Source organism: Mya arenaria, chromosome 9, assembly GCF_026914265.1.
Source record: "Mya arenaria isolate MELC-2E11 chromosome 9, ASM2691426v1".
NCBI classification, from domain to species: Eukaryota; Metazoa; Mollusca; class Bivalvia; order Myida; family Myidae; genus Mya; species Mya arenaria.
Window position 1 is genome coordinate 42,912,429 of NC_069130.1, and position 27,550 is coordinate 42,939,978.

Genomic DNA, 27,550 nt, shown 5'->3' on the forward strand with positions numbered 1-27,550 from the left:
AAAGTCACGGTGACCTTGAAGTGGAAAACGTTTCCGATCAATTACCGAACAACGCTTCGGCCCAGGAAACTCAAACTTTGTAGGCAGGTTGGTCTGGACCAGTAGAAGATTCACATTGAATGCATTGACCTTGTTAAATATTCATATTATTCACAAAATTGTCAGGCTTCATTGGAGGAAGTTTTCGCGCATGATAGTGGAGCTCATATCGCAAAGGTCAAGGTCAATTTGTGGTCATTGTTGAAATAAACTAAGCATCTCAGCCATGATATTTTGCCTGATAACGGGAATTCGATCAATCTTCACAGATGTGTTGAGCACCCCCTTAATGCATGTGATACTCATTTTATTTGTGAACTTTGAAGACGCTTGCGTATTTGGTTTAATAGATCATGTTGCAGTGCAGTGAATGTGTATCTGAAACGCACGTTTTAAACAATAAAGTACTTTCGGCGTCACACTTAGTATCATCTTACTACATTTTTCAGGTCCGGTCAGCGACTTTCTTTCCTGGAAAGGGTTCGTTCCCTTGTCAAGAGTTACGTTCCTTGTGTACCTGATTCACCCCGTCCTTATGGTGCTAGCGGTATACACAAGGCGAACCATGCTTAACCTCAACGACTTCCAAATGGTATAGTCCATTTTAATCATTAATCGCCTAATATAAATTTATATATTTTTTAATAATTTGAAAGTATTTCAATTACAGATACTGTATTTTGGTCATATTCTAGAAATGTATTTCCTGTTGTATGTTAATAGCAACAATTAGTAATCAAATTCCGCTCCAAGACATGCAACTTTCGAAAAGTAAACCCAGTTGTTACACCTCTTCTAGTTTTACCTTGTTCCTATTTGAACATGCACGGGATATGTGGCAAAAGCAGTGACTGAATGGTAAATTGCAGTTGTCTTTCTTACTGTTACTTTAAGTGACTATGCGTTGTCTTTCTTACGCGTCAACCTTACTCTTAATGTCATAAGCAATCTTTTAAATGTTAATATTTTAGGAAAATAGACTGAGTATGATACTTTCATATTTTATTTTATATAGATAACGAAATATTATGTTACACATTGACGTTGTGCATTTCAGTCTAATAACGTAAAGTATTTTATACAAAAACAAATTGTACTGTTCACACAGCTTTTTTAATAGCATTCCTGTTATATCGGCATCAATCAATTGTTAGCCATGTAGTCAAGTGAAACTTGGTATACTTGTTACCGTCAATATATTGTTCACATTACAGCGGACGAGCTTTGACGGTGCTCTTGTAATTCGAAAACACATCACAGTTTTTATTTTGCAGGCTTACCAGTTTGTTGGGCACGTGGTCATCAACTATGTCGCCGCCATCTTTGCCGCCCTGGTATTTGACTTCCCTTTCCGGAACTTGAAGCGCGTGGTCCAACGGAAGACGCTGAACTCCCCCTTCTAGATATTTAAATATGCCGAGCATACGTTCAACTCGCAAAATAGTTTGACTATACATGGAAGAAACATTGTAATTGACCAGCCGCCAATGCAGTTTTATCAACTGCTCGGTCAGTCGGAACACCTCGACCATTAATCAACAGATCGAAGATGACAACCGGAGATGGCCGAGTTGTGACGATTGCTGCTCGGCGTTGCTCGGCGAATTTGAATCAGTTATGCATTGTATATTTCAACCATTTGCTACAATTTTTGTACCAACTATGTATATTGCTGTTACTGTTCAAATGGTTATTTGTATGACATATGATAAATGTTGTGCAGACCTCTATAAACATAGGGTTTTCATGGAATTATCAAATTTGGAATTCGTTTATCCGGAATCGATAATTTTGAGGTGTCTTCACAACCGAGCTCAAATGAATTGGTATGAGCTAAACGGATATCCCAAATATTTTTGAAAGTTGCTTAACATACCCCAATGAGAGGCTCATAAAAAGAGATCTTAGCGAAGTAATTTCTTACTTTACTAGTATTCAAAATAGAAGAATATAGTTCATTGGACTTAAACATATAGTTCAAAACCCATAAGCATGATTTCAAATAACAATTAAAACATCATAAACTATCAATTGGTTCTAAATTTATTTCGTATTTTACGCACACTGTTCATAAAATTCATAAAAAAATCACGTTTATCATAACCACCTGAGCGCATTTTTTCTTGCGTTTTTGCTGTATGAACGCAGTAGGGCACGCGAGCAAATTCCAAGAATTCGAGAATGTTTTCTGCCTGACATAATTTTTCAGCGCTCTTTTAATAGTACTAAATACTGCTTTATAACATTGCCTCTTAAGTTTGCAAAACATGTCAAAATGGGAAAGGAATTTAATTATATGTGCTTATCCGGTAAAGCTTAGTTTGCTTCGTAATTCATAGAGAGCGTTGTTTGACTTTGACTTGACTTGACTAGAGAGGATTTACTTGTACGTTTAGTGATTCGCTGTCTCTCAGACACTTGACCTTCGTGATTGGATTACTACGCATATGAACTATATACCCTTGTTCAAAACAGTTGATTCCCAAATCAAATTTGATCTCCTTGGCCATTTTCCATCGAAAACAACACCGGATATATGCTGTTTAATCAATATATTTATAATTATTGTTACTAATAACATTAATTAATTGTAATGTTTTATCGTGTAATTTGTATTACTTACTTCGAATTGATTGCCACTGTATCATTGCATAAATAATTCGGATTCCCAAGACCAGTCCTAAGGTTTAACTGCTAAATTGAAATTACTACGCGATCTACTTGCAGCGTAGTATGATTTGAAGAATTCTGATTATGTAAACAGCCCATATACATCCGAAGTTGTTAACGATGGAAAATGGCCGAGAAGTTCCGACTGATCCAAAAACATACAACCAGTAGTCACTCTTCATGCCATACATGTATACAAGTGGTTTTGAAACACTACGTGTACCTGTCGTGTGTAGCTTCACGTACATGTTAAAGTTGCAGTTTAGTTCAAAAATCTATAAACGTTAACTTGCACTCCCGCAAATACCCGTTCACACCATTTTCCTCGTGATATCGTTCATGTGATTTTAAGCGTATACAATGTACATGTACACATACCTGGATGACGTGTTGCGCAAAAAGTAGTCCACACGTACCTGTAAAACGTAGTGTTTCGCCAACTGTCGCCCCTCTTTCACCGAAGTCGTTCAAAAGAACCAAGGTGATTTGGTTTTGTAATTCTAAATTCTGTTTTACAAGCTACGCCTTTTTGAGCGCGTATCTATAAAGTAATGTTGAAGCTGGTTAATAAGCTTTACAGAGCTGAATGTGTGTGTATGTTACATATTTTTACTCAACATAAAAATTATCTTTGTTACTGACTAGTTTATAGTGATCATAGTTATCAATGTCAAACTTATATTCGTTTGTCTTTTGTTTGTACATGCATCATGAATTGCTCCTTAAAGACATGAACTGATATAGTATTTATATATAGTATTTTATATAATGTTTATTGCAGTGTTCTATATCTTGTTAACAATTGGAACACTTCGGCCATTTTCCATCGAAATCAACCTCGGATGTTTATTGACAGTTCACAATGTCAACATTCTTTACATTTAACTACGCTTCAAGTAGATCTCGTAGTAATTTCAATAAAGCAGTTAAGCCTAAGGATTTCACACCTAGAAATCTTAATTATTTATTAAAAAATACGCTTCATTGGGAGTAAATTTGGACTTATTTAATCAAATCACACCTTAAAATACTACAATTAATCAATATTAGTATTATTAAATTTACGAACTACTTTTATTAAGTCACAAGCATTCATCCGAGGTTGTTTTCAATGGAAAATGGCCGAGGTGTTCCGATTGTTCTAGTAGAATGATGCCATGCTGTATATAAAGATTTGCCTTAATGTATATGCGTTTCGGATTTTCAGTGTGCTCAATTTTGTTTGCTATTTTATATGTTTAAAACACTCGTTGTATTGTTTGCTTATGGATTTATTTAATAAAACCAAGTACTCTTAAAACACAAGTGTATTGTAAATCTCGAGTTTAGTGTAAACATACCGCATATCATTTTAAAATTGAGAGATCTACATGATCGCATCTTCGGTGTATACGATATACGCTACCATACACACTACATGATCGCATCGTCGGTGTATACGATATACGCTGCCATAAAGACTACATGATCGCATCGTCGGTGTATACGATTTACGATGCCATAAAGACTACATGTTCGCATCTTCGGTGTATACGATATACGCTGCCATAAAGACTACATGATCGCATCTTCGGTGTAGACGATATACGCTGCCATAAAGACTACATGATCGCATCTTCGGTGTATACGATATACGCTGCCATAAAGACTACACGATCGCATCGTCGGTGTATACGATATACGCTGCCATAAAGACTACACGATCGCATCGTCGGTGTATACGATTTACGCTGCCATAAAGACTACACGATCGCATATTCGGTGTATACGATACACGCTGCCATAAAGACTACATGATCGCATCGTCGGTGTATACGATACACGCTGCCATAAAGACTACATGATCGCATCGTCGGTGTATACGATACACGCTGCCATAAAGACTACATGATCGCATCGTCGGTGTATACGATACACGCTGCCATAAAGACTACATGATCGCATCGTCGGTGTATACGATATACGCTGCCATAAAGACTACATGATCGCATCGTCGGTGTATACGATATTCGCTGCCATAAAGACTTCATGATCGCATCGTCAGTATATACGATATACGCTTCCATTATCTATATCATATATAAATGACCGGTTTGTGCAATAATTGTGAAATAAGTTATAGCACTGGCTAAAATTGTAAATACACTATCTTTTAAAAGTAAGTGATAATAAACTTGTATTTTGAAATCAATAAACGCTTCATTGTGAAATTTCAGATATGTAAGATGATACGCAATTCATCTGCTATATTGAAAGTATGTTGGATTTGTTAGCGATACTCATTATATTCTTTGTAAACTTATTGATCTGTTTTCAATCACTGTTCGTAGAATTCCATAAAGATTGAATTTTAAATTTAAATATTTTAAAACCATTAATTTGACATTTACAATAGTGAATAGCTCACAAACCGTAAGTACTTGATATTTGTTTTTTAATCTCAATGAATAAGAATTCTGAATTCAGTTGATACTATATAATGACCGATGTCAATGTTGTGGATACGGTTATCAATCTGTTGTCTTTTATCATTATATATTTGCAATAAACGCTAACTCTTTTATATTTCAGTGGTCAAATTTATATTTTGTTAAAAAATAAGGCTGTTTTTTTCGAGTTTTTCAATGCGACTATTTCAGTTAATCAGCAGTCAGACGTTATTGGTTGTAATCAGGTGACGCGGTATATTTAAACAGTGGCTGGCCCAGTTAGTGGGTAGTTTTCACAATTCTTTTTAGTCCGAAGGGAATTCACTATTTCTCAAATTGTCTAATATTATAGTGCTTTACATCATCTTGCGCAAACTACTGACTTACGCGGCCAGCAAATGTTTATATCTACAGCTTCACCTGATTAAAATCAATAACGGTTGACTGCTGACTTGAGAAAATCAGTCTTCTCATTGGACAAAAATTAATGCTGACCACTAATTTAACCTTGCACTGAAAATTAAAGAGTTCTGTAGGAAAAAATGGCAATTTTCGCCAAAGATCATTTATGATTTGTAATCGACAAATAACTTTGTATGCCTTCGGTAAACATCTGTTCATTGATGTAAGTGAAATGTAAGAACGACTAGAGGTCAATAATGCGGGGCTTTTGTCAGTAACAAAATAATTTCAAACCTTATATGTGTTATCATCTACTTAGGGGTCTATGTGAATATTAATCGATATTTATTTTTAAATCTGACCTTCAAATAAACAATTACAATAATCTGTACGCAATGGCTTTCTTATGAATTATTACAAAAAAGCATTGAATCCAAGTTAAACGAATAAAGGAATTCTGATTTCGCTGTATTATATTTTAAGTTTTAAAAGGAAATGATGCAGAAAGAAGATCTTTTACATGACTTTCTGATAAAGATATTTCTTTAACAATAAACGTATACTATTCTCAACAGTGTCAAATAATGGTACGTTGTAAATGTATTTGTATTGACTATTGATGTAAATTATCGGTTCTGATTATAAGCCATCATTAAACTTTTTAGTGTTATTGATTTAATCAATCTTACCAAATGTAGATGTCGTATGTAAGTATTTAAATAAGCAATCTCACAGATTTACCATTTTTACATTTTTTTTATTTTTTGTCTTGGAAAGAGCAATTTTTTTGCGTAAATATCTGCAAACCAATGATAAATTATTGCTGACAAAAATTCAGATCGTAGCTTTTCATATTTCCGCTCGAAAATTAATGTTTTATGGCTTAAACGGTTTAAGAAATATGCATAAAACATCATTTTTTAACTTAGATATAAAAATCTGCGATCTAATTTTCTGTCAGCAGTCTTATATAACTGGTTTCCATGGATTTTCGCAAAATTTGGCTCGTTCCAAGACAAAAAATAAAAAAAGTTGTCAAAACGTTCAGTCTGTGAGAGTGCAGCTTTAAATAAACGTTATTTTTATATCTGCAGCTCATCAAACTTGCAGGCACTAACAATCTTAAATAATTATGTAAATAAAAGTTTGAGATTGACAGGATAGCAATACCTTTCTTGAATAGAGCAAACACAGGCATGATTTCATTTACTTTTATTATACATATATAATATAATAATATATAATCGTATCAATCGCCAGTTCGTCGCGCAGAAAAGGCTCCCGAAGTGAACCAAAGATGTCAAGGCCTCAAAGTTTAAAGCCCAAATCGGCCGTTGCCGCTATCGATTTTGGAACTACAAATACCGGGTATGGATATTACATGAGGGCGAACAAGGGACCGGTATCCTCTAGAGATATTGTTATGGAACAGCAGGTAATAAAATAGACATTCAAATTTGGTTGTTTTTAGGGGTGTGGGTGTGTGGGTATGGTTGAGGGGGCGGGTGAATCGGGGTAAGCGTTAATGTTCAACTAACCGTCTCTTAAGTATCGATATTTACATATATCAAATTATCTCTCGTTTATATATAACATGACATATAATTTAACATTATAATATACCATATGTTTTTTGTATCACCACACGCAATACATCTATTGCAAAATACGGTAGTTCTTATTCTACTCCAGTGCAAAAAGGCCATATTGCAACCTGCTGACGTCATATCATATACGTATCATTGCGCGATAATAAAATGATATCATAAAACAAAATAGTTCGTCTTCAGAAGGACATTTATAATGAAGTCATGTGCCTTTAAAAAGATTTAAGTCAGTATTGTATATACTATTATGATTATTTATTATCCGTTTTGATCCGGAATGTCGAATTATTGCAAATTATGATTTCACTTGATTAACTCCTCGTGCAACCCGAATCTGCAAAATCCACATGAGTCGAATACAACCTCCCGATAGAAAACGCAATACAAAGAACCGTATTGTATATAACTTAACACTTCAATGGATGATGTCTTTTCATAGGAAGAATGTACAAATCATTTTAGCCCCCATTTTGGCATTAAGCCAATACAAAACAAGTGTGCCAAAACTGTACGTAGTTATGTGTTTTGTCTATTAATATAGACATTAATAATTATAGACTAGGCTTAGGTTGATCATATTTTAAGGTACCAATTAACATTGGTCAGTTAATTTTTCACCAAGGCTAAGTTGCAAAACTAGTGTCAGTAGTAAAAGGTAACATATATTAGGTGTTTGCATTTGTTTGTGGGCCAGTAAATCGATACTGACGAGTGCACATATGTAATAAATATATAAGTTCAATTTTGACAATGTATATAAAAAAAATAGAGCAGGCTACTTAGTCTTGCACCCGCTCTACTTTCTTTAGAAGGCCAAAATTGACAGATATAGAATACTTTATAGAAACAAATATTATAGTTTGAATTTGAGTTCTTTTTTCTACTCAAATTGGATGTGATGACCTATGTTTCAATGCAGAAATACTTTCGGTATAAGATTTATATATTCTCTCTCTTCACATAAAACTATTCCCCCTTTTCAGGTATCAACAACTTTATTATTGAGCCCACAGAAGAAATTTGTTGCTTTCGGTGACGCCGCAGAGGACGCTTATAAAAAGTTAACACTAAAAAATGAACACAGAGACCACTACTATTTTCGTCATTTTAAGATGGATCTTCATCACAAACCGGTTGGTATCAGCAACTTGATATATATATATCAGTACATATCACCATATGTACTAAAATACTCTCTCTCCACCACTACTCAAATACGTGTAATATCGACAGTGTTTAACGCTTTTTACAATGTTCATGATTTCCCACAACAATAGTTTATAATATTATCATAAATTATAGCTTCCAGTAGATTATGTTTCCCCCCAGACAGCTGTTATGCCTCATTCGCGTACGATGTCCGATATCGTACTATTCCACCAACTTTAACAATCGTAAAAAGTCGTAAGAAGCTCGCAAGGAGATCGGTTCTTTAACACATAGAGACTCAAGGATTCCATACAGAGCCCGTACGGCGAATGTAACGAAATGTGCACAGATGGTGCTAACTGAATTGGTCTTACACATAGTTGATGTTAAATATGCTCAACACATTCCTTTTGACAGCTATGTTTACCCAATCTTTCAGTTGCTGACACATGACATGAAAATCGTAGATGCTAGTGGAAAGAGTATGGTTGCCATGACGGTGTTCGAGCTTTCGATAAAACACGTTAAAGTAAGTTTTGAACGTAGGTACTGCTAATCAGTATGCCCTCGTCACATTAAGAGACCAAGACACTAAGATAACTAACATCAGGTAACGATTGGTTACGACTCGAAATTGTTAGGAATCGTCGTTCACAGGTCAAGCCACAAGTCCTGAGTGGTCTTGGATGATCTTTGGTAGTCGCAAGACCGAATTTTATTTGGGGAGGTTTTCAATCATGCTCAAGGCATATTTCTTGGATCAAACTGGCCGTAGCTGACCTCAAGTAGATCTTCAACAGTTATGCCTGTGCTACACGTCATGAGTGGTCTGACGTTGTGGTAGTTGATCGTGAAACTCTCAAGCATTCGGAACTCCTCGGCCATTTTTTCAAAAACAACCTCGGATGTATGCCGGTACATCTGTTGAAGTAGTCCGTATTTTTTTAATAAAAGCATTAATTAAATGTAGTGTTTAAGAGTTGTATTCATTGCTCTCAGTTTAAATTGATTGCCAGTGAAGTGTATTATTGCAAACATCATTACGATTCCCAAGAGTTAAGTCATAAATTTTTACTACTAGATAAGATTACTACGCGATCTATTTGCAGCGGACTTAAACGTTCCACTTTTTAAGTATGTAAACCGTCCATATACATCCGAGCTTGTTTTTGAAAAAATGGCCGAGGAGTTCCGAATGACTCTCAAGAAGTAAAACATCCGCAAGATTATGTTTGACTTGTCGTAATACGGTCGTGATAATAGTCATGATTTTGAAATAAATATTCTGGGAGGTACACATAGTGGGTTGGTTCTTGAAGAGTATCTATACAACTTGCTTTAAAAAACAAATTTTAGAGCAATTAGAAATAAATTGGCAAAACTAAGAAGAATAAAAAATCACACAAAAACAATATAAAACATTAGAGTGAGAGAGAGAGAGAGTTATGGTCTAATGTACCGACTACAGTCTTTAACTTATACGGACCCTTTATGCAAGAATGTGTTGTACTTACCTGTTAAATGCTGAAGTTTCTGTGGTCGTTACGCACCACTGAATTAACAGTTTTTTAGTCCCGTTCCTAATATATTGTGTTCCATTTTAATGTTTTTAAAGTAAAAACATGATGCCACCTTATGACATGGCTTTTGAAACTGATTAATGAATCTTGTATGTCTTCTTAACATTATCAGAAGAAAGTATTGGAAAGGATGGAGCTGAACATGGGGGACAAGATCATAGAAAGTGATGTGATGTGGGTTCTCACTGTGCCAGCAATATGGAGAGACTCTGCGAAACAGTTTATGAGAGAAGCAGCGGTTAATGTGAGTGATGCGTCCTTTTAACTGTATCAAGTTTTCTGTTGTTGTTGTTTTTCAGTTATTTATTTATCTATTTTTCTTTGCAATAAGACTAAATCTGATTTATTAACGTGCACTACCTTCCAAACCATATGTGTGTCTATAGTTAGTGATACATTGTTTTAAAAAATACGTTATGACAAATTATTGATCAGATTTGCCTTGATTTCATATTTAATGAGAGTAAGTTATTATTATAACAATTATTACCAAAGTTCTTCCCTTCTTTCAAAACCAATTAAGAGGATTTGCAGACATGTTCATTTGGCTTAACATCATCCTCTTTAATATAATAAAATGGGTTAACTGTTAATATCACTACCTTACTTTTAAAACAGCAAAGGGCATGAGGGCTACAAGTATATTAAAACTTCTATATAATACCCTACACACTACAGAGACAAGCCCACTAGCCAACTATTTAACTAAAAACCCAGCCCAAAAAGTAAACCAATTAATGACCGGAAAGAAAACCAGGCAGAGCTGACCCGAGAATATTTCAACTGCTTATGTACATAATTCAACGCACATCTTTTTTTTAAGGCCGGTATTTCCAATGCTCAGCTTACCCTAGCTTTAGAACCTGAATCTGCGGCGATTTGCTGTAAGGAGATGGCACTTAGAAAGACAGAGGGCATTGAAGGAATCATGTTGAAGGCATTCGATCCAGGACAGAAGTACATTGTTTTGGACTGTGGCGGTGAGAAAATAATGAGTCAAATAGTTGTGATCGCTGTAATCTTTATTTTTCTTAGCATTAGATACCTCGTTTTAGACTCAACTCAACTCAATATTCTTTTATTATATCACAGTTTACATTTAAGTAAAAGCATGTGAAAACGCAATATATATATGTTAACACAGGTATAAATATGTGGGTTAATGGCGGCTTCACAACAGGTTTAGAGTTTATCATTTTACAAAACAAATATAATTATTAATAAGGGGAATGTGGTTAGTTTAAATAGTATTATTATTATTTTATTTTTTTTATAACAAAACAAATTCATTTATTTGAATTAAGATACAATATAATCGATATAGTTATGAGATATCAAATGAAAAACTATAAAATACATGATCAGATTCGTTTAAAGTGATTAACTAAGATTTTAACAAAAATTGCTGTTTTCCTTAAGGTATCCGGGTTCTTACAATTTAAAACTTCACTAAAGTGTAAGACATTAGGTCTTGAGTAAAAACGACTACTTATGTATTGTTTTCTGGTAGGATTAAAAAATGGACATGCAAGTAAATAGTGCAGTTCGTCACCGATATCGTTTAGATTACAAAACGTACACTTTCTATTGACATGTGGTACAGCATTCTGTCTCCATCTACCGACTCCGATAGGGAATTTATGATTACTAGTGCGGAAATGCAAGAATGTAAAACGTAGAGATTTGGGTAAAATATTAAGGTACTCCTCAAATTTAATATCAGACTTAAACAGAGAATACATTTTACCCTTAGACGAAAGATTAAATTGTTCAAAACAGTTTAGCTGAAATTGGTCTACAAGGTTTGATTTCGCATGTTTACTGATATGTTTAACAGGTACTTTTGTTTGGTTATGCCAAACGTATGGATAACCCGTTGAATCAAGTATTGACTTGATGTAACTGGTCCAGGCTGAATTATTACTATGTAAAATGCCTTTATATATCAAAAAACTTATTTTCGAGTCATGGGATGAAACGAGTTTACTCCAGTAACTAATTATTCTGGTTTTAACTATGGTGTTAAGGGGGTATCTACCCAGTTCCGAGTAGAGCATGTACCGTAGAGTATTTTTCTAGTATATGTAATCCGTCGCAAAAAAATACGGTGAAGTTGCTCCAACAGATCAAGGTTTTCAAAACCCCAGACTTCACATCCGTACGTTAGAATCGGGACAATGGTAGAATCAAAAAGCTTCAGTTGTATGACTCCTAATAGTGCCAGATGTAAGGTTGCACTCTATTTTATCCCTTTATCACATATCTGTATCATAAGCAACACTAATCAAGTACTGTAAATACACTTTAAATGAAATGCATCAGAAACGAAAAAAAAATAAAACGCTTAATAATATATATAATCACATTTTGTATTTTTTCGGGCTCCGGATGCTCACTTCCTTTTTTAGGAGGAACGGTTGATACAACAGGACACGAGGTTCAAGAAAACGGCCAGTTGAAGGAGCTGCATGCCGCCACTGGTGGTCCTTGGGGCGGAAAACTGGTCAACGACGCTTTTGAAGAGTTTATTTCTGAACTGGTATAAGTAAATATATTCGTCGATACTAGCATTGCATATTTTAAGTTGTAATTAGTCAACTCGAACTTAGTTCACAATGTTATTATTTTAATGAATAGTTTCAATCAAACTTTGGTTCCATCCAGAACGGAATTTAAATATTGCAGCATGCATTACACGTCTTAAATGATTCTTTTTCCGAAATATAGAACAATGCTATGTTAGTGTTGTTTAAAGATCAAGTTTATCATGCGAGGATTAGAAAAACTCTCAACAAAATTCCACATATTTATTAAGGGCCGAGCACGATAAACTTAATCTATGTTAAAAACTAACTAACATAGTATTCTATGACATATCTTATCATTTACTTTCTTAGTTAGATACAAACAGTAAGAAAACAAAAGTATTACTACAGTAATCATTTTAAGTCCCTTAATTGATGCTATTTATCGAACGTTCACATACATGTTTCACCACGCATGTGGACAAGAAAAGTTTGTTTACTTGCTTATTTTCTATCTTTCTTGTTACCGGTGTCTTATCTAAGTACAAACACAATCTTAGCTCGCAAAGCCTCACAACATGAACTCAAATAAAATTAATTAACTACGCGTCTGACGTCAAAGAAGACTAACAAGTGCAAACGAAAGGCTATCGTCTGGACTGACAACCCAACCGTTATAAAGTTTCCGCACGATTATGTTGAAATGAGTGTTATGTTGTCAATATTAGTCACTACAAACATTTGATCAGTTTGAACCCCAAGTGAAGGATATACCATCTTTTGACAATTTTGATGAACTGACAGAGAATGAAGTTAAACAAATCATGGGAACCATGCAATCTAAATCATGTGAACTAGATATTCTACCAACTAAGCTTCTGAAACAGTTTTTAGGTGACTTTTTGCCATTCATTACCAAATTGGTCAATGTATCCCTTATGCAAGGTGTTTTCCCTAGTAAATGGAAAAAAGCCATTGTTCGACCTTTGATTAAAAAGATTGGCCTTGAACTTACATTCTCAAATTACCGACCGGTCAGCAATCTTTCATTCCTTTCTAAAGTGATTGAAAAGGCAGTGCTTCTGAAATTAAATAAACATGTAGATGAAAATAATCTACTCCCCAAAACCCAAAGTGCCTATAGACGTTATCACTCATGTGAGTCTGCTCTCTTGCGTCTAGTTGATGACATTCTGGGTGGGTTGGAGCTACAAGAGGTAACAGCATTAATAGCCATAGATCTAAGCGCAGCTTTCGACACAGTCGACCATAGTATTCTTGTAGATGTGTTGAACAAGCAATATGGCCTCTCCTCTACGGCTATTGCATGGGTTGACTCGTACTTACACCCTCGTAATTGTAGTGTTAATGTCAATTCGACGTATTCAACACCTCGAGAACTAAAATGTAGTGTGCCCCAAGGAAGCTGTCTAGGCCCATGGTTGTATCTCACTTATGCAGGTACCCTGTTTGATGTGCTACCCCCGACCATCACAGTGTACGGTTTCGCCGACGACCATACTGCCAATAAACGTTTTCGGCCAAACATACCTTCTGCAGAACAAAGTGCTATTCAAGACATTGAACAGTGTGCTGTAATAATCAATGATTGGATGAATGAAAATAAACTAAAAATGAATACAGCAAAAACTGAGTTCATCATGTTCGGGAGTAGGCAGCAACTTGCAAAATGTCAAACAAAAAACATCAATATTGTTGGTGACAGTGTCGAAGCTGTACACTGTATACGTTACTTAGGTGCCTTTCTCGATGAAACTTTAAACTTTAAGGAGCATGTAAAACGAAAATGCCGAACAGCCATGCTAAACTACATGAGAATTAAAAACATTCGAAAATATTTGACCAAAGAGGCAACGGAGATTCTTGTTCTTTCACTGGTAATGTCACACATTGACTACTGTAATTCCATCTTGTATGGCATTGCTGCCTGTGATATTCAGAAAATGCAAAGAATTCAAAACATGTGTGCAAAACTTGTGCTTTCTCGAGGCAAATATGAAAGCTCCAAACAATCTTTGTTTGAATTACACTGGTTACCAGTGAAAGCTAGGATAAACTTTAAAATTTTAACCATCATGTACAATTGCTCGGTCGGAAAGGCACCGACATACCTAGTAGATCTGTTGACAGTAAAGCAACCACCACGCAATCTTCGTTCTTCGCTATCCAGTGTGGGGTGTTACGTCGTACCAACACACAAACATAAAACATTCTCTGATCGCAGTTTTAGTACCATTGGCCCAGCCCTGTGGAACGATTTGCCATCTGATATACGAACATCGAAATCGTTAGAAGTGTTTAAGAAGAACTTGAAGACACATTACTTTCGAAAATTTGACATGTTGTTTTAAAAACAGTGACTGAACAATGAACAGTGGAAAACTAACTGTAATAAATTAGCATGCGATGATTGTTTATTTTATGTTTTATATTCATTTTATTTTTAGATATTTTAATTTATCTTACTTCATGTCATGTGTTTTATTTGCTTTAACGATCTATTTAGCTTAATTTTTTTTTTTTTGTTTATTTCAAATTAAGTATGTTTGATGTCTAGATAGTATTATATCTTTAAATTATTTAAAATATTTTATCATTGTATTGTACAACGCCATTGAGTATTTTATGTAAAAATAGGCGTTTAATCAAATAAACAAGTTTCAAGTTTCAAGTTTATTATGTTTAATGGGTTATTTGATTCAACTTCAATTTTTGATAAATGTTTCATAGAAATACGAACATACATGTGAACGGTGCTGGGTGTAGAAAGTTAATTTTATTGGACATATATCTTAGTGTCTACGAGAAGATCAAATCTACATACTGACGAATTTCCTTATCCTGCCTATGTTAAGTTGAAGCCAGAATTTTCTTCAGCCATTCAGTTGTTTCGATGTCATGTAAAATGTATATCACTGAGTTTAGCAAACACGGAAAATGGAGCGGGCGTAGCTCGGCCGAGGTAGCCTGCTTTACTTTATGTAGAATGTCAAAATATGTCGTCTGTCAAATATACCAATGACCACCAAATAAGTAAGAGCGACGTACGTAAAATTAATTAAAAGTACATTTTATAGATAGTCGATTGGCCCATACAAAAATGCAAACATCAAGTAAATGCTACCTTTCATTACCGACAATAGTTTTACAAGTAAGCCTTGGTGGAAAGAAGACTTACTGAAATATATTCACTCGAACTATATTTGATGCATTCATCATAATCATTTTGCATTAAAATTAATTAACAGAAAATTAAAAAAAAATCCTCGATTATTATTGACGCACACAAAATGCAAAAACCAAACTTGGTAAGTTTCGGCTGTTGAATAATACAGCATTTATTCAAGTGATATTTGTACGATAATTAGTAAATACATAATACTCAGAAGACTCAGTTAACTATTACATCCCCTTGTACACTGTAAGTTTTATGCTACCAACATGTTTTATCATTACAGGTTGGAGCAGATGTCTTAAAAAAGTTTAAGGCTGAAAAAGCAACCAACTGGATAGATTTAGAGAGAGACTTTGAGCAAAAAAAGAGAAGTTTCGATGGATCAGGTGAAGTCGATTTACTTTTCCCGCACGCATTGAAGGCAATGTATGAGAAAGTTAAAGGGGAAACATTAGAAGAGAGGTTGCAAAAGAGTCCGTATGCAAGAAAATGCGAACTCCTTGAATCTGATATACTATTGAAATCAGAGCTTGTAATTACGCTGTTCAACAAAGCTACAGACAGAATAAATAAACATATTGAAGAATTGATGTTGTACAAGAAGCTAAAAAACATATCGACGATTTTACTTGTCGGAGGATTTTCAGATTCAAAAGTCGTTGTTTCGGCAGTGAAAACCCATTTTAGGGATCAGTTAAAAGTTATTGCCCCTCCCAATGGAGGTTCAGCTATCATGAAAGGGGCTGTGATGTTTGGATGTGACCCTAATGTTATTGCAGTGCGAATTAGTCCTTTCACATACGGGGTGCATACAAGAATGTCATATGATAAAAATAGACATGGCAGAAAAATTCCAAAAGATGTCAATGGAAGGAAAGTAGTAGACAATGTTTTCCACAAGCATCTTGAAATTGAGACGTTAGTGATGGTCGGGAATAAATCAACTCCAAAGAATTATGTCGTGACAAACCGCTTCAAACCTGACGTGATGTGGAAAGTTTTCAAGTCGACAGACAAAGACCCGGTATTTTGCGATGATCCAAACTGCTCCTATGTTGGAAAGTTGGCAATATCGATCCCTGAAACAGTAAAGGAAACCAAAGTATCCATACAGGTTAGTCTAACCTGTCGAGGAACAGAACTTGAGGCCGAAGCGTACCTGCCTGAACATAAAGGTATAAACTGTTCTATTCGTTTGGACTTTCTGGACACTCTTCAAGCGGGCTGTGACATGTCAGATACGATTGTTGTAGGATGAAAAGACCTTATAATTGCCCTTGTAAGATAGATAATAATCGAAACGTACTGAACTGACGATCAAGTGCACCGGATGTTAATCAAACGTACACCAGTTCAAAATGCAAAATCACTGTGCAGGGCGAGAGGTTGTGGGTAGGGTCTCGACCATGTTAACATGACAGTGTGTGCAGTCTGATTATTTTAGCGCCAAATGTAAATAACTCATTTTGCACGATTTGAGTCAAGGTTATTCAAAATTGACCTTAGTCTCCGAAATTCGATGACAGATTTGAAAATGGAGTGGAAATTTTTCACCGGGTGTTCGATATATATATAACATACTGACTAGCTTTTATTACGACGCGGTAAAGTTTGACCGCTTATATAAAGAGAGAGAGAGAGAGTGATTGTGGAATGGAATAACATTTTGTGCAGTTCGCTTCATGTCGTAACACAGTATTACAATTTGATACACCAAGCGAACCCGTGATAAACTCAAAAGTTTTATTTGCAGTCACATTCGGAATGTGATTTTAGTAATTGTCTACATAACGAAAATTATATGATTCACATGCAATATAACACATATATGATCGGAAATGTCATTCATCTTATATTATCATATCTCATTTCGTCTTTATCATATCATATCCTATCATATTGTATCTTATGTTCAAACAAATGCTCAGTAGTGGCAGCCATAAAATATTGGAACATGTTTCATCATAGAATACATGTAATCTAATTTTTCTAAAGATCATCTACGTTAACTTTATAATTACTATTTGATAAACAAATAATATTCTAGGAACTGATTGTTTAGCTCATTTTAAGCAAGTATTAAAATCAATACCTTATATTTCATAATAATTCATAAAACGGATAAGATAATTAATAGCTAAACCAAAATAACAGTCCTTAATGATCCTGAACAATACATGACTATATTATTCTAATGATTATAAATATGATAATAACTTGTGATCAAGATAACCCAAATTTGGTATACATTCCGTGATAAGCCTGCGCCAATCTGTTATATTTATATTTAATATCTAAATGAAAAGTAGACATTTGCTTGTTTGCTATGTTGTAGAACTATATTAAATTACGTTCTGTTTACGTTCATTTTGGTACCAATACTATGAGCCGTCATTTGTTGACTTCCAGTTTTATTTAATTGTATTCACTGGAGAATAACCTCTGTCGAAAGCTAAAAGTATATTTATATTATGTCATTATCATTTGTGTTGTTTGTTTAAATAAATGTTTGTAACTAGTTTGTTTATCATTCTCCTCTTTAAGAATGTTGTCACTACATGGTGCAAATGCTATAATTTAATGGTCACAGCTCCGAATATGCAAACAACGCAGAGTCTTTAAACGTTCTTGTTACCCTATAAATATCATTGATAACACAACGGGCTCTACAGGGAGATGTATCCGAGCTGCGCTGAGTGACCACAACGAGGAGATAAGTAAATGTAAGGTTGAATGCGGCTCGATCTAAAACGTATGCTACTAACCAATGCACACCATGATGTTGATCCGACCAGACAAGAAGAATGCAGTGGGTTGCGTAGCTGAATGAGTCATTGTTTGCATGAATAAGCAAGTTCTGGCGTTCAATACCACTCTGTTGATCTGATTGCTAAACTTAGGAGAACAGTTCAAACATAAGATGATGAGACTAGCTATGGTTTAAAGACTCAATACATGCTTTTTCATCGTATGAATAAACTGATTACTGTCTTCACTTTATAATTGTAAATCAACTTCAAGGAATGACGTCAGCATAATTTCATAGTTACTTCCGTTGTTGGCAAAACTATATAAATAAAAACACTGTGATGTCAATTTATGATATATTGTTACATGAAAACATATGAATGCAATAAATATCGCCATGCTATTAAGGTTGTTGCTGAATAAATTTCAACCAGATTTGGAATATATACTCTTTACGATTCAGATTCTTGTATTACGACAGTAAAAAATCTTATTCAGTTACAATAAATGAGCTATTTGAATTTCACATTTGAATTTCCTGCATTTCCCATTCAAATGAATTCCTTTATCACCACAAACTAGTAAAACCCATGCCAATATATCAATTCGATTTTTGCTTATAAGCCGTACCAAATTGATTTTTTGTTTCGCGAAATTACGGCACCTATGTTTTTGAATGTGTATTTTGTTTGTGCGACCGCACCTTTGTTTTTATTCTAGCCAAATTTTTAGTCCTACACACCTTTTGTTTGTGTTTTTCCTCATAAATATGAATATCCCTTTTGTTAAATAAAACACAAACCTACAATATTTGAACCATTCATGTCATTAATTTTTAAGGTCATAAAGGGATTAAAAAAAGTATCACTAAAAATAATTCCACCTGTACTCGAAAATTTAGTAAAATTAAATTGCACTGATTTACAATAACGTTGGATAAGAGTGTTAAAGAAATGATAAAATTCAGTTATTAGGTTTAATCGTAGAAGCACTGGGGATTTACCTATTAGTTTATTATTGCTTGTTTTATTCTTAAGATTCCTCAAGGTAATGCATACTTTGATAAGATTACCATTTACGTTCCTTTTACTTTATTCGGGATTGTTGGGATAAGAGTGAGGTTGTCCATACAAACAAGTTTAACCCCCCCCCCCCCCCCAGTAAATATACATTTTACTGACTGTTCCAAGGTGGTACTTAACAATACTTGATGTTCACCACTATTTTTGGACGGTGCCCCTCAGGGCCCGTCCTAAGTAGGCACATCAGCCATTCCAACTACCAGCCAAAGCACGCCAGTGCGCTCAGTAAATAGTTCGTATCATTATTTTGAATACACAACTGATTTAAATTGGCTGTTACATATTTTTTTTTCTAAAATATCTGGGCGAATAGTGAGAGAAGTGGGTCATGTATTATTTATTGACAATTGGTACTCAAATCAAATATTTATATTGATAAATCATTTCGCCAATATCGACAACTACATGGAAATAGTTCCACTACCTTAATACAAAACTGCATTCGGAACTCCTCGGCCATTTTACTGTATCGATAAAAATGAATCCGTAAATGTTTCGAAATGAATACTGAAGTACATTGTTGCTAAACATAATTAATTCAATACTTTGATCTATCGAAATATTTTAAAATATATATCATACTGTAGACTCTTTAAGTAGAATCATCAAAATATGATGTGTTAATAGCATGACCCAAAATGACCCGGTTTATCCAAGATGGCGGACGAATCAACACATGTCCGTGGAATTTCCGATGTCAAATGGGATTAAAGGCATCACACTAGAGTTTAACAATGTATTGTTAGTGCTAAAAAGGAGAATTAAAAATAATTAATTGAATAACATCATCACCTTGTGTTCATATTGGCTGAATTTAACGCAATACAATTAATGGCTGAAATACATCTGATGAAAGGTCACCCACTACTTAAAGTAAGTTGCAGTAAAACACGGAAATACAAACTTAGTGAAAATCCAAAAAACAATGACGTTGTTTTGCTTCGTGCCATTAGTAGATGTTAATAATTGTTGCAAATATTGATGTGAAAAATAATGATAATAACTCGAAACAACTTGCATCTGCGTCACAGTTGTCATCTTTATGCATAAAACATATTACAGTACAGTAGGGTATTTCAGATTTTCTGTAAAATTGTGATATTAATGCACCAGTCAATTGTAACCACGGCCACCCCAGGTCCGGGGATATACGGGGAATAGCCGGTGAAATGGGTCGTGTTTATGCTTTTCAGGTGGCCCCGCATTGCCGGGTGAATGCGGTGGTTTTGTCTGCTTTAAATATAGCGTGTAATTGGCCTTCCCTAGAGTCCCCGGGGTGCAGGGACTTTGGTAGGGATTTTACCAACTGTTCGTCCCCGCATGGCATGGAATTTAGCCGGTGTTGGCTGTACTGAAAGTCAAAGTCCCCGCTATTCCCAAGATCTGGGGGGTGCATAATTTGGTTCCCTTTATGCCATGTTGATCTGATTCATACCATAGTAAAAAAAAATCTTCAACTGTAACAACACTTCAATATCGAACACTGCATTGCAAAATAGAAACACGAATGTTTCACGTAATTTATCTTGAGCAAATATCATTGTTTAATAACACAAGTGTGTAAAATTACACAAGTGTTTCATTAAACACTTAAATTCCGATCAGCTTCTGTCAACATAGCATTGCCATTTTGGAACTATCTAGCTGATGCGCGTCATCTTGAAGCTCAATATACATCAAGTCGAAAATTATAGATGTGTTCACTACGTGACGTGCCATATCAAAAATGGTAGAAATCATTCAATGTACAATTATTTGAACTAAATAAACTTAGTGCTTGAAATGTCATTCTTGGCTAGGAGAAAAAGTTGGATGTGGACATGAAGACTCGCCAAAACAAAACTTGTCAAAGACTCTGAAGTTGCTGTTTATTTGGACTAGTCACGTATTAAACTTTTCAACAAGATAAAGTTACTATAAATGATCCTGGCATTTGGACACGGAGCTAGCCTGTCTGTATCATCTGGACGGTGCTAAGCCCCTGGTGAGCCTTAAATGCCTTGATTTGAAATCTGCCACTTATTATTCTCTATCATTGACTTCACATTTTTCAGGTAAGTGTAAATTAAAGTATTTTCTTGTATGTTAAAATTAACAATGGTAAAAGATAATGCATAACTTAATTGTGCATGCTGGAGTATAAGTATCTTCCATGGCCGAGAGTGTAAGATAGGTTCATTCCGACCCGAGCGTAGGGTGTTTTGCGGAAACGAGGTTTACCGAGTTTCCGCAAAACACCCTGCGCGAGGGTCGGGATGGACCTATCTTACACGAGCGGCTATGGTAGATGCTTTTTCTCCCACCTCATCTAACAAAATTAAGTAAAAATGTATTTTTTTGCCGGAACTCTTTTGTGCTTAGTGAAAATAATTGCGTACGGATATGCAATAATTCGTGGTTGTCATGGATATTCGCGCAGTGATTCAGAGTATGTAAATGGTCTTATCGGTCTTTAAATAGTTCTAAGAAGAGTGAAGCATTATTTCTTGAAAGGTGCGTGAAAACTGTTTTCTGGTGACATTTAAAGCGAGAAATAATTAACTCGCGTTCTAAATATTGCCACCAGACAAGGTTTCTATGATGCGCTACAGACGACAGTCTTCAACAAGGGAGGTAATTACAATTTGGTGACCATTAAAAGAAGTTCCATACGGGCATTTTATCTTCGCCCGTGGGCAAGATAAGAATTTCTAGCATGGTTGAATTAATGGATCTACTTATCTGAGGTGGGAGAAATATCAATATTGTATACATGTATATAGCTTTACGGATATTTACAGTGTTTAAATAGCCCAAAAGGGTCTTACTCAATGAAAAAAAATCCAAATACTAGAATGCAGACAGGATTTTAACATTTTTTGGCAATTAATTAAATTCAAGGGCGTAGCCAGGCTGTACTAAATGTGAGAGGCTATGGGATGGGGAATCCCTGTAACCGTAGGAGGTTTAGGGGGGGGGGGGGGCTGCTCCCCACGGAAAAATGGAACTAAAGTGTTTAGCATTGATTTGTTTTTTGTCGGGATTTATAGGTTCGAGGCCGACGACTGTAGTTACCAAGTGATTTTTAAGGCTGTGTTAGCTATCTAGCAAAGGGAAACAGTGCTTTTTATAGCTGATCTTCCCTTTAAGGTTTTATTCTGATGTCAAAACATAGCTTAACCCTCGACTTTGATGCCATGTTTGGCCATTTTTTTCATTTTTCAAATTGATGTTACGCATGTGCTTAAGTGTGTAACGCCGGCTACGCCCCTGAAATTGTTCTGTTGCAATTTTGGGCAAATCATTCTCATTGGTATGCCTATCAAGCATCAAACATGTATGTCTAAAAAAGATTAATAAAAACAAGCCATATTACTGAAATGTTCAAGGCCAACAGATCCCTTCAGAGAAAATCATGCATAACCCTTTTATATACATATATTCTCCCTCCAAACAGAGACCTGGTATGTTAATTTGCATATTTAATCCAGGACATCCACATACTATGAATGCACTTCGCCCTTTGGCAAAATGTTACATTACCCTTATTCGTTATTTCAATTTATTTCTGAAGACAGCATGAACTTTTATAGAAAAGGAGTGTCAGTAATTTTAGTCTGACAGCCTGTGATTTTTTTTCAATCAAAAGGAAATTTTGCAATTTTAACATGGCCATGTTTTGACATGCTTGCACAGTGTGTGAATTGTGATCAAAATTGTTCTTGGTTAATTTTGTGCTAATTCGTATATCTTGGACTTGACATATTTCTTAGTTACCGCATGGCCTGTTCCAAAGGGTAAAGCATTTGGAAATGTCAGTTCAAACCTGACAAATATGAAATTCTTTTCCTTAATTCAATTTTGATATTTTCAAAACACCCTCTTTTTTAAATACTTGTTTTAATAGATGTTTATGGATAAGAAGACTCTTAATTTGAACATCAACATGTTAAGACTAAGAAATAATGAGCCCTTAAAGCTGCACTCCCACAGATTGACTATTTTAACAGCTTCTTTTATTTTTTGTTTTGGAAAGAGCAAATTATTGCGTAAATATGTGCAAACCAATAATAAGATATCTGACAAAATATCAGATCTTAGATTTTCATATTTATGTTCAAAAATTGATGCTTAATGGCTTAAACTGATACTAACGGTTAAAGAAAAAATGCATAAAACATCAATTTTTGAACTTAAGTATATATAATATAATAATCTATGATCTGATTTATTGTCAGCAGTCTTATATTACTGGTTTCCATGGATTTTCGCAAAAAAATGGCTCGTTCCAAGACAAAAAATAAAGAAGTTATCAATACTTTCAATCTGTGAAAGTGCAGCTTTAACAACAAAAATAGTATAAACCTACAATTAAGCAAATGAAATTTCAGATAGGCATAAATGAAGTGCTATCCTTAATCATTAACAATTTAATTCTTCAAGTTTGGGTTTTCCTCAGCCTACTGTCACTCACCTGATGCACAATCCCTGCATAAGATTTTACGTCGACAATGAATTAGACAATGAGGTTGTATTCTTACCTAAAGTAACTAGCTTAATGATTAAGAAGGGCTCATTATCAGCAATCACTCTACCCATTTTTAATAATGTTTTTTTTATTTACTTGTATACTTTATATCCAGTTAAATACAGCCATCACACATTTTTTCTCTCCTAAATACTCTTGGGGATATCAATATAACATTGGTCTATTTCTATTGGTCAAAAAATATCACGATTCCAATATTTATGAAACACCGCTGTTGGTCAAGGACAGGTCACGCGGTGACACCACATTTTTCCAAATTACAATTATTTATTACATCAAAACGGCGTCTTTATTCGGATTTGATGAATATTTCAATGAATAAATAAAACATTTAAACAGGGTAACAGGTTGTCAACGTTATGCTTACATTACAGGGTTAGTAGGTGACATAGTATTGGAAATATGGGTGGCAAGAATCCATACTTAGGTTCGAGCTTCACTCCACCGCAATACGGTTTCCTTTACATTGAATATTCCATATCGGGTTACCTACTGACCATGGAACTTATAGTATCCTTCCACATGTTTTTAAACAAATTCATTGACAAGAATAGTTTTTTCAAATGACAATTTGTCATTTTGTATTCATTGTGATCAAATGTAAAATTAAATTTCCAACCAATTCTTAAGAGGAAAATGTGATATGTATCTTATCTCCTGATGAAAACTTTCAATCACGTTGGGTACTGAATGGGTTACTATATTGGTTTAAATAGGAAATGACGTCATGAACACATAGTAATCTATGACTTCATCTTACCGGTGACCATTATGATGTCACAATTAAAAAGAGTTTAGTTTTTTGTTGTTATTCCTTTCTGCTGTACTTGATATCACCTTTATATGTATTCTTCTTACAAACAGTGTGAGAATGATCGCATGATTCTTTGGTTTGAAATTTTTCCTAATACATTTTTTTTGCAATGCATGCTTGTATTGCAGAGAATAGCATCGCTTTAATGGTATCCTGTTTTTAGCTCGACTATTCGAAGAATATGGAGAGCTATACTACTCACCCAAGCGTCGGCGTCACACCTTGGTTAAGGTTTTGCATGTAAGCACCTTTAAGTCATTTTCTCTGCAAATACATCATGTATTGCATTGAAACTTTAGATATGTATTCCCAATTATCTAACCTACTGAATAAATGAAGTAAGATAACACTTATTAGAATTTAATGCAAATAATGGGCCTTTATTATTTGACTTAGAAATTCTGGTTAAGGTTTTGCATGTAAGCACACATAGGTTAATATCTCAGCAACTACTTGATGTGTTGCATTAAGATTTTATACAATGGTACCCAACCATCCAACCTTCCTAATTAACCAAGTTAGATAACTCTAGTTTGCATTTAATGCAAAAAAATGACCCTTTATTATTCGACTTAAAAATTCTGGTTAAGGTTTTGCTTTATTATTTGACATATAAATTCAAATACATCATGTATTGCATTGAAACTTTATACACAGGCTCCCAACTATTGAACCTTCTTAATTAATCAGGAAAGATAACTCTATCTTTTATATTTTATCATTTTTCCCCTTTATTATGCAACTTAGAAATACTGGTTAAGGTTTTGCATGTTAGCACACATGGTTAATATCTCAGCAACTACTCATTTATTGCATTGAGACTTTAGACAATGGTACTCAACCACCCAACCCACTTGAATAACCAAGTTAGAATAACCAAGTCAGATAACTATATTTTGCAAATAACGGCCCATTATTATTGGACTTAGAAATTCTGCTTTAAATTTTCTATGTAACCACATTCATGTTAATATCTCGACAAATACATAATATATTGCATTGAAATCTAATCTAATTTTACAGTGATCCATGTTTCGCCAAAACTTTTCAATCCTTACACTGAACAGTGGCGTAATAGTCGAGCGCGCAGTCTCTGTGACAGCTCTTGTTTACTAGAGATGTAAAACAGGTTAGTTGTTTTTGCTGTCTTTACTTAAAGAATATTTTGATAAAAAGATACTAAGACTCGTCATCATATAATGGACTGTATTATACAACTCGTCAAGGAAATATGTTAGTAAGATCGACAAAGGCTAAGTTATTTACGCATTTCCTGAAGTTGTTGAATATGTTTTTTAAAGCTACATCAATGAAAACTTGACATCTGTACTGTTTTGAAAACAAACATATATTTATATATGTCGTTCTCGGATGACCTTGACTGGGACCTTTTTGACCTAATTATTTTTTAGAGCTATAGCATTTTAGACAGTTTTGAAAACAATATTTAATGTTGTCTTTTGTTGACCTAGATTGTGGCCTTTTGACACATATTTAAATTTGTAGCTTCAGCCATGAAATTAAGACCATTTATTAGAAATCAAAAATCAAAATTGTGCTTGGATAACGATGTCCTTTCGACATACTTTCCTATTTTTAAGCTACTTCAATGAAAGTTTTTTAGTACAGTTTTTAAAACAAAAAGCAATGTTGTGCTTTGATGACATAGAATATGACTTTTTGAGATACATTCTATTTTTGAAGCAACAGCAAAGAAATTTAGACCATGTGTATAACTTTTAAAACAAATATCAATATTGTACTTGGATAACCTTGATAATTACCGTTTGACCATCTTTTCTATTCTAAGGTACTGCAACGAAAGTTCAGTAAGTTTTGCAAAACAATTATCAATGTTGTCCTCAGATTTCCTTTACTGTGACCAAAAGACCTCTTTCATATGTTTACAGATTGGACAAAATGTACTGCTTTAAGAATAATTATAAATTTTGTGTTTGGCTAACCATGATAGTGACATTTTCACTTACTTTTTTATTTTTGTGGCCTCTGCAATAAAATGTTGCTATGTTTGAAAAACAATTCATCATTGTTGTTCTCGGGTTACTTTAAAGGGACTGTACACCACATTGGCACCATTTTTTTTCCCTGTAACGCAACTCAGGACAATTATTTAATATAATGTGTTAAGCTTTGAATCATAATTATAGAGAAAGGACCAAAATGTAAAAAAATAGCAGTCCAGTGTTGTATCTACTGTGCTACGAAGGCTTTCTCCAAACGGGTGGTATATTTAAGCTATATACCTTGGTAGACATACCCAGTAATAATTTTAATGGAAAATACAAAATCACTATTTGGCTGAAATAAATTATAAACTATGTTGTACTTCAGTTAGTAAGATTCAATGCATTGTACACATTAATACCAAGTTTATGTCAGTTTTCGACAAACAATTTTCTTGCAAATTGATCATCTTGTGCACAAGAATATGGCGTATTTGTTATGCAACTGGAATGAAATTTTGACCATGATGTAGTTCTGCAAACAAATATTAATGATGATATTGCCAGGTGACCTTTTAATCAACTTTTCAAAGCTACAGCATTAAGACGAATAATTATGTTTGGAAAATAAATATTAAGCTTAGATATTTGGTTTGAAGCATTGTCTTATTGTCCTCACCTAAGAGTATTCAAATTATGCTCCTATATTCAAGATTAGGTTCCGATGATTTTCTGTGTTTATAAGAGAAAGGACTTAGTTCTATACTTGCAGTAGACCGAACAATGTCACCGTCCACCAGCACTTTGAGTGCTTTGA

At 34.5% G+C, this 27,550-nt stretch overlaps 2 protein-coding genes across 5 annotated transcripts in view; both read left to right on the plus strand.

Annotated features, from left to right (window-relative positions):
* LOC128245550 (uncharacterized) overlaps positions 1-4,080 on the plus strand; it is a 36,078-nt gene extending 31,998 nt beyond the window's left edge. The window contains exons 15-16 of the mRNA XM_052963749.1: positions 489-631; positions 1,314-4,080. Of these exons, the coding sequence (XP_052819709.1) occupies positions 489-631; positions 1,314-1,442 (272 nt within the window). The 3' untranslated portion in view covers positions 1,443-4,080. The remainder of the gene's footprint in view (positions 1-488; positions 632-1,313) is intronic.
* Positions 4,081-4,697: 617 nt separating this feature from the next.
* On the plus strand, positions 4,698-18,107 carry LOC128203668 (heat shock 70 kDa protein 12A-like). Of its 4 annotated transcripts, none has more exons than XM_052905187.1 (8): positions 4,698-4,748; positions 6,801-6,975; positions 8,131-8,280; positions 8,736-8,825; positions 9,989-10,120; positions 10,700-10,856; positions 12,285-12,415; positions 15,881-18,107. In XM_052905187.1, exons 1-8 carry the CDS (start codon positions 4,738-4,740, stop codon positions 16,853-16,855), a joined length of 1,821 nt encoding a protein of 606 aa, XP_052761147.1. In that variant the 5' UTR covers positions 4,698-4,737; the 3' UTR covers positions 16,856-18,107. The 4 variants fall into 4 exon arrangements, with proteins under 4 accessions (XP_052761147.1, XP_052761149.1, XP_052761150.1 ...); XM_052905189.1 differs by lacking the exon at positions 4,698-4,748 and adding an exon at positions 4,793-4,867; XM_052905190.1 differs by lacking the exon at positions 4,698-4,748 and adding an exon at positions 4,886-4,964.
* Positions 18,108-27,550: the final 9,443 nt, after the last annotated feature.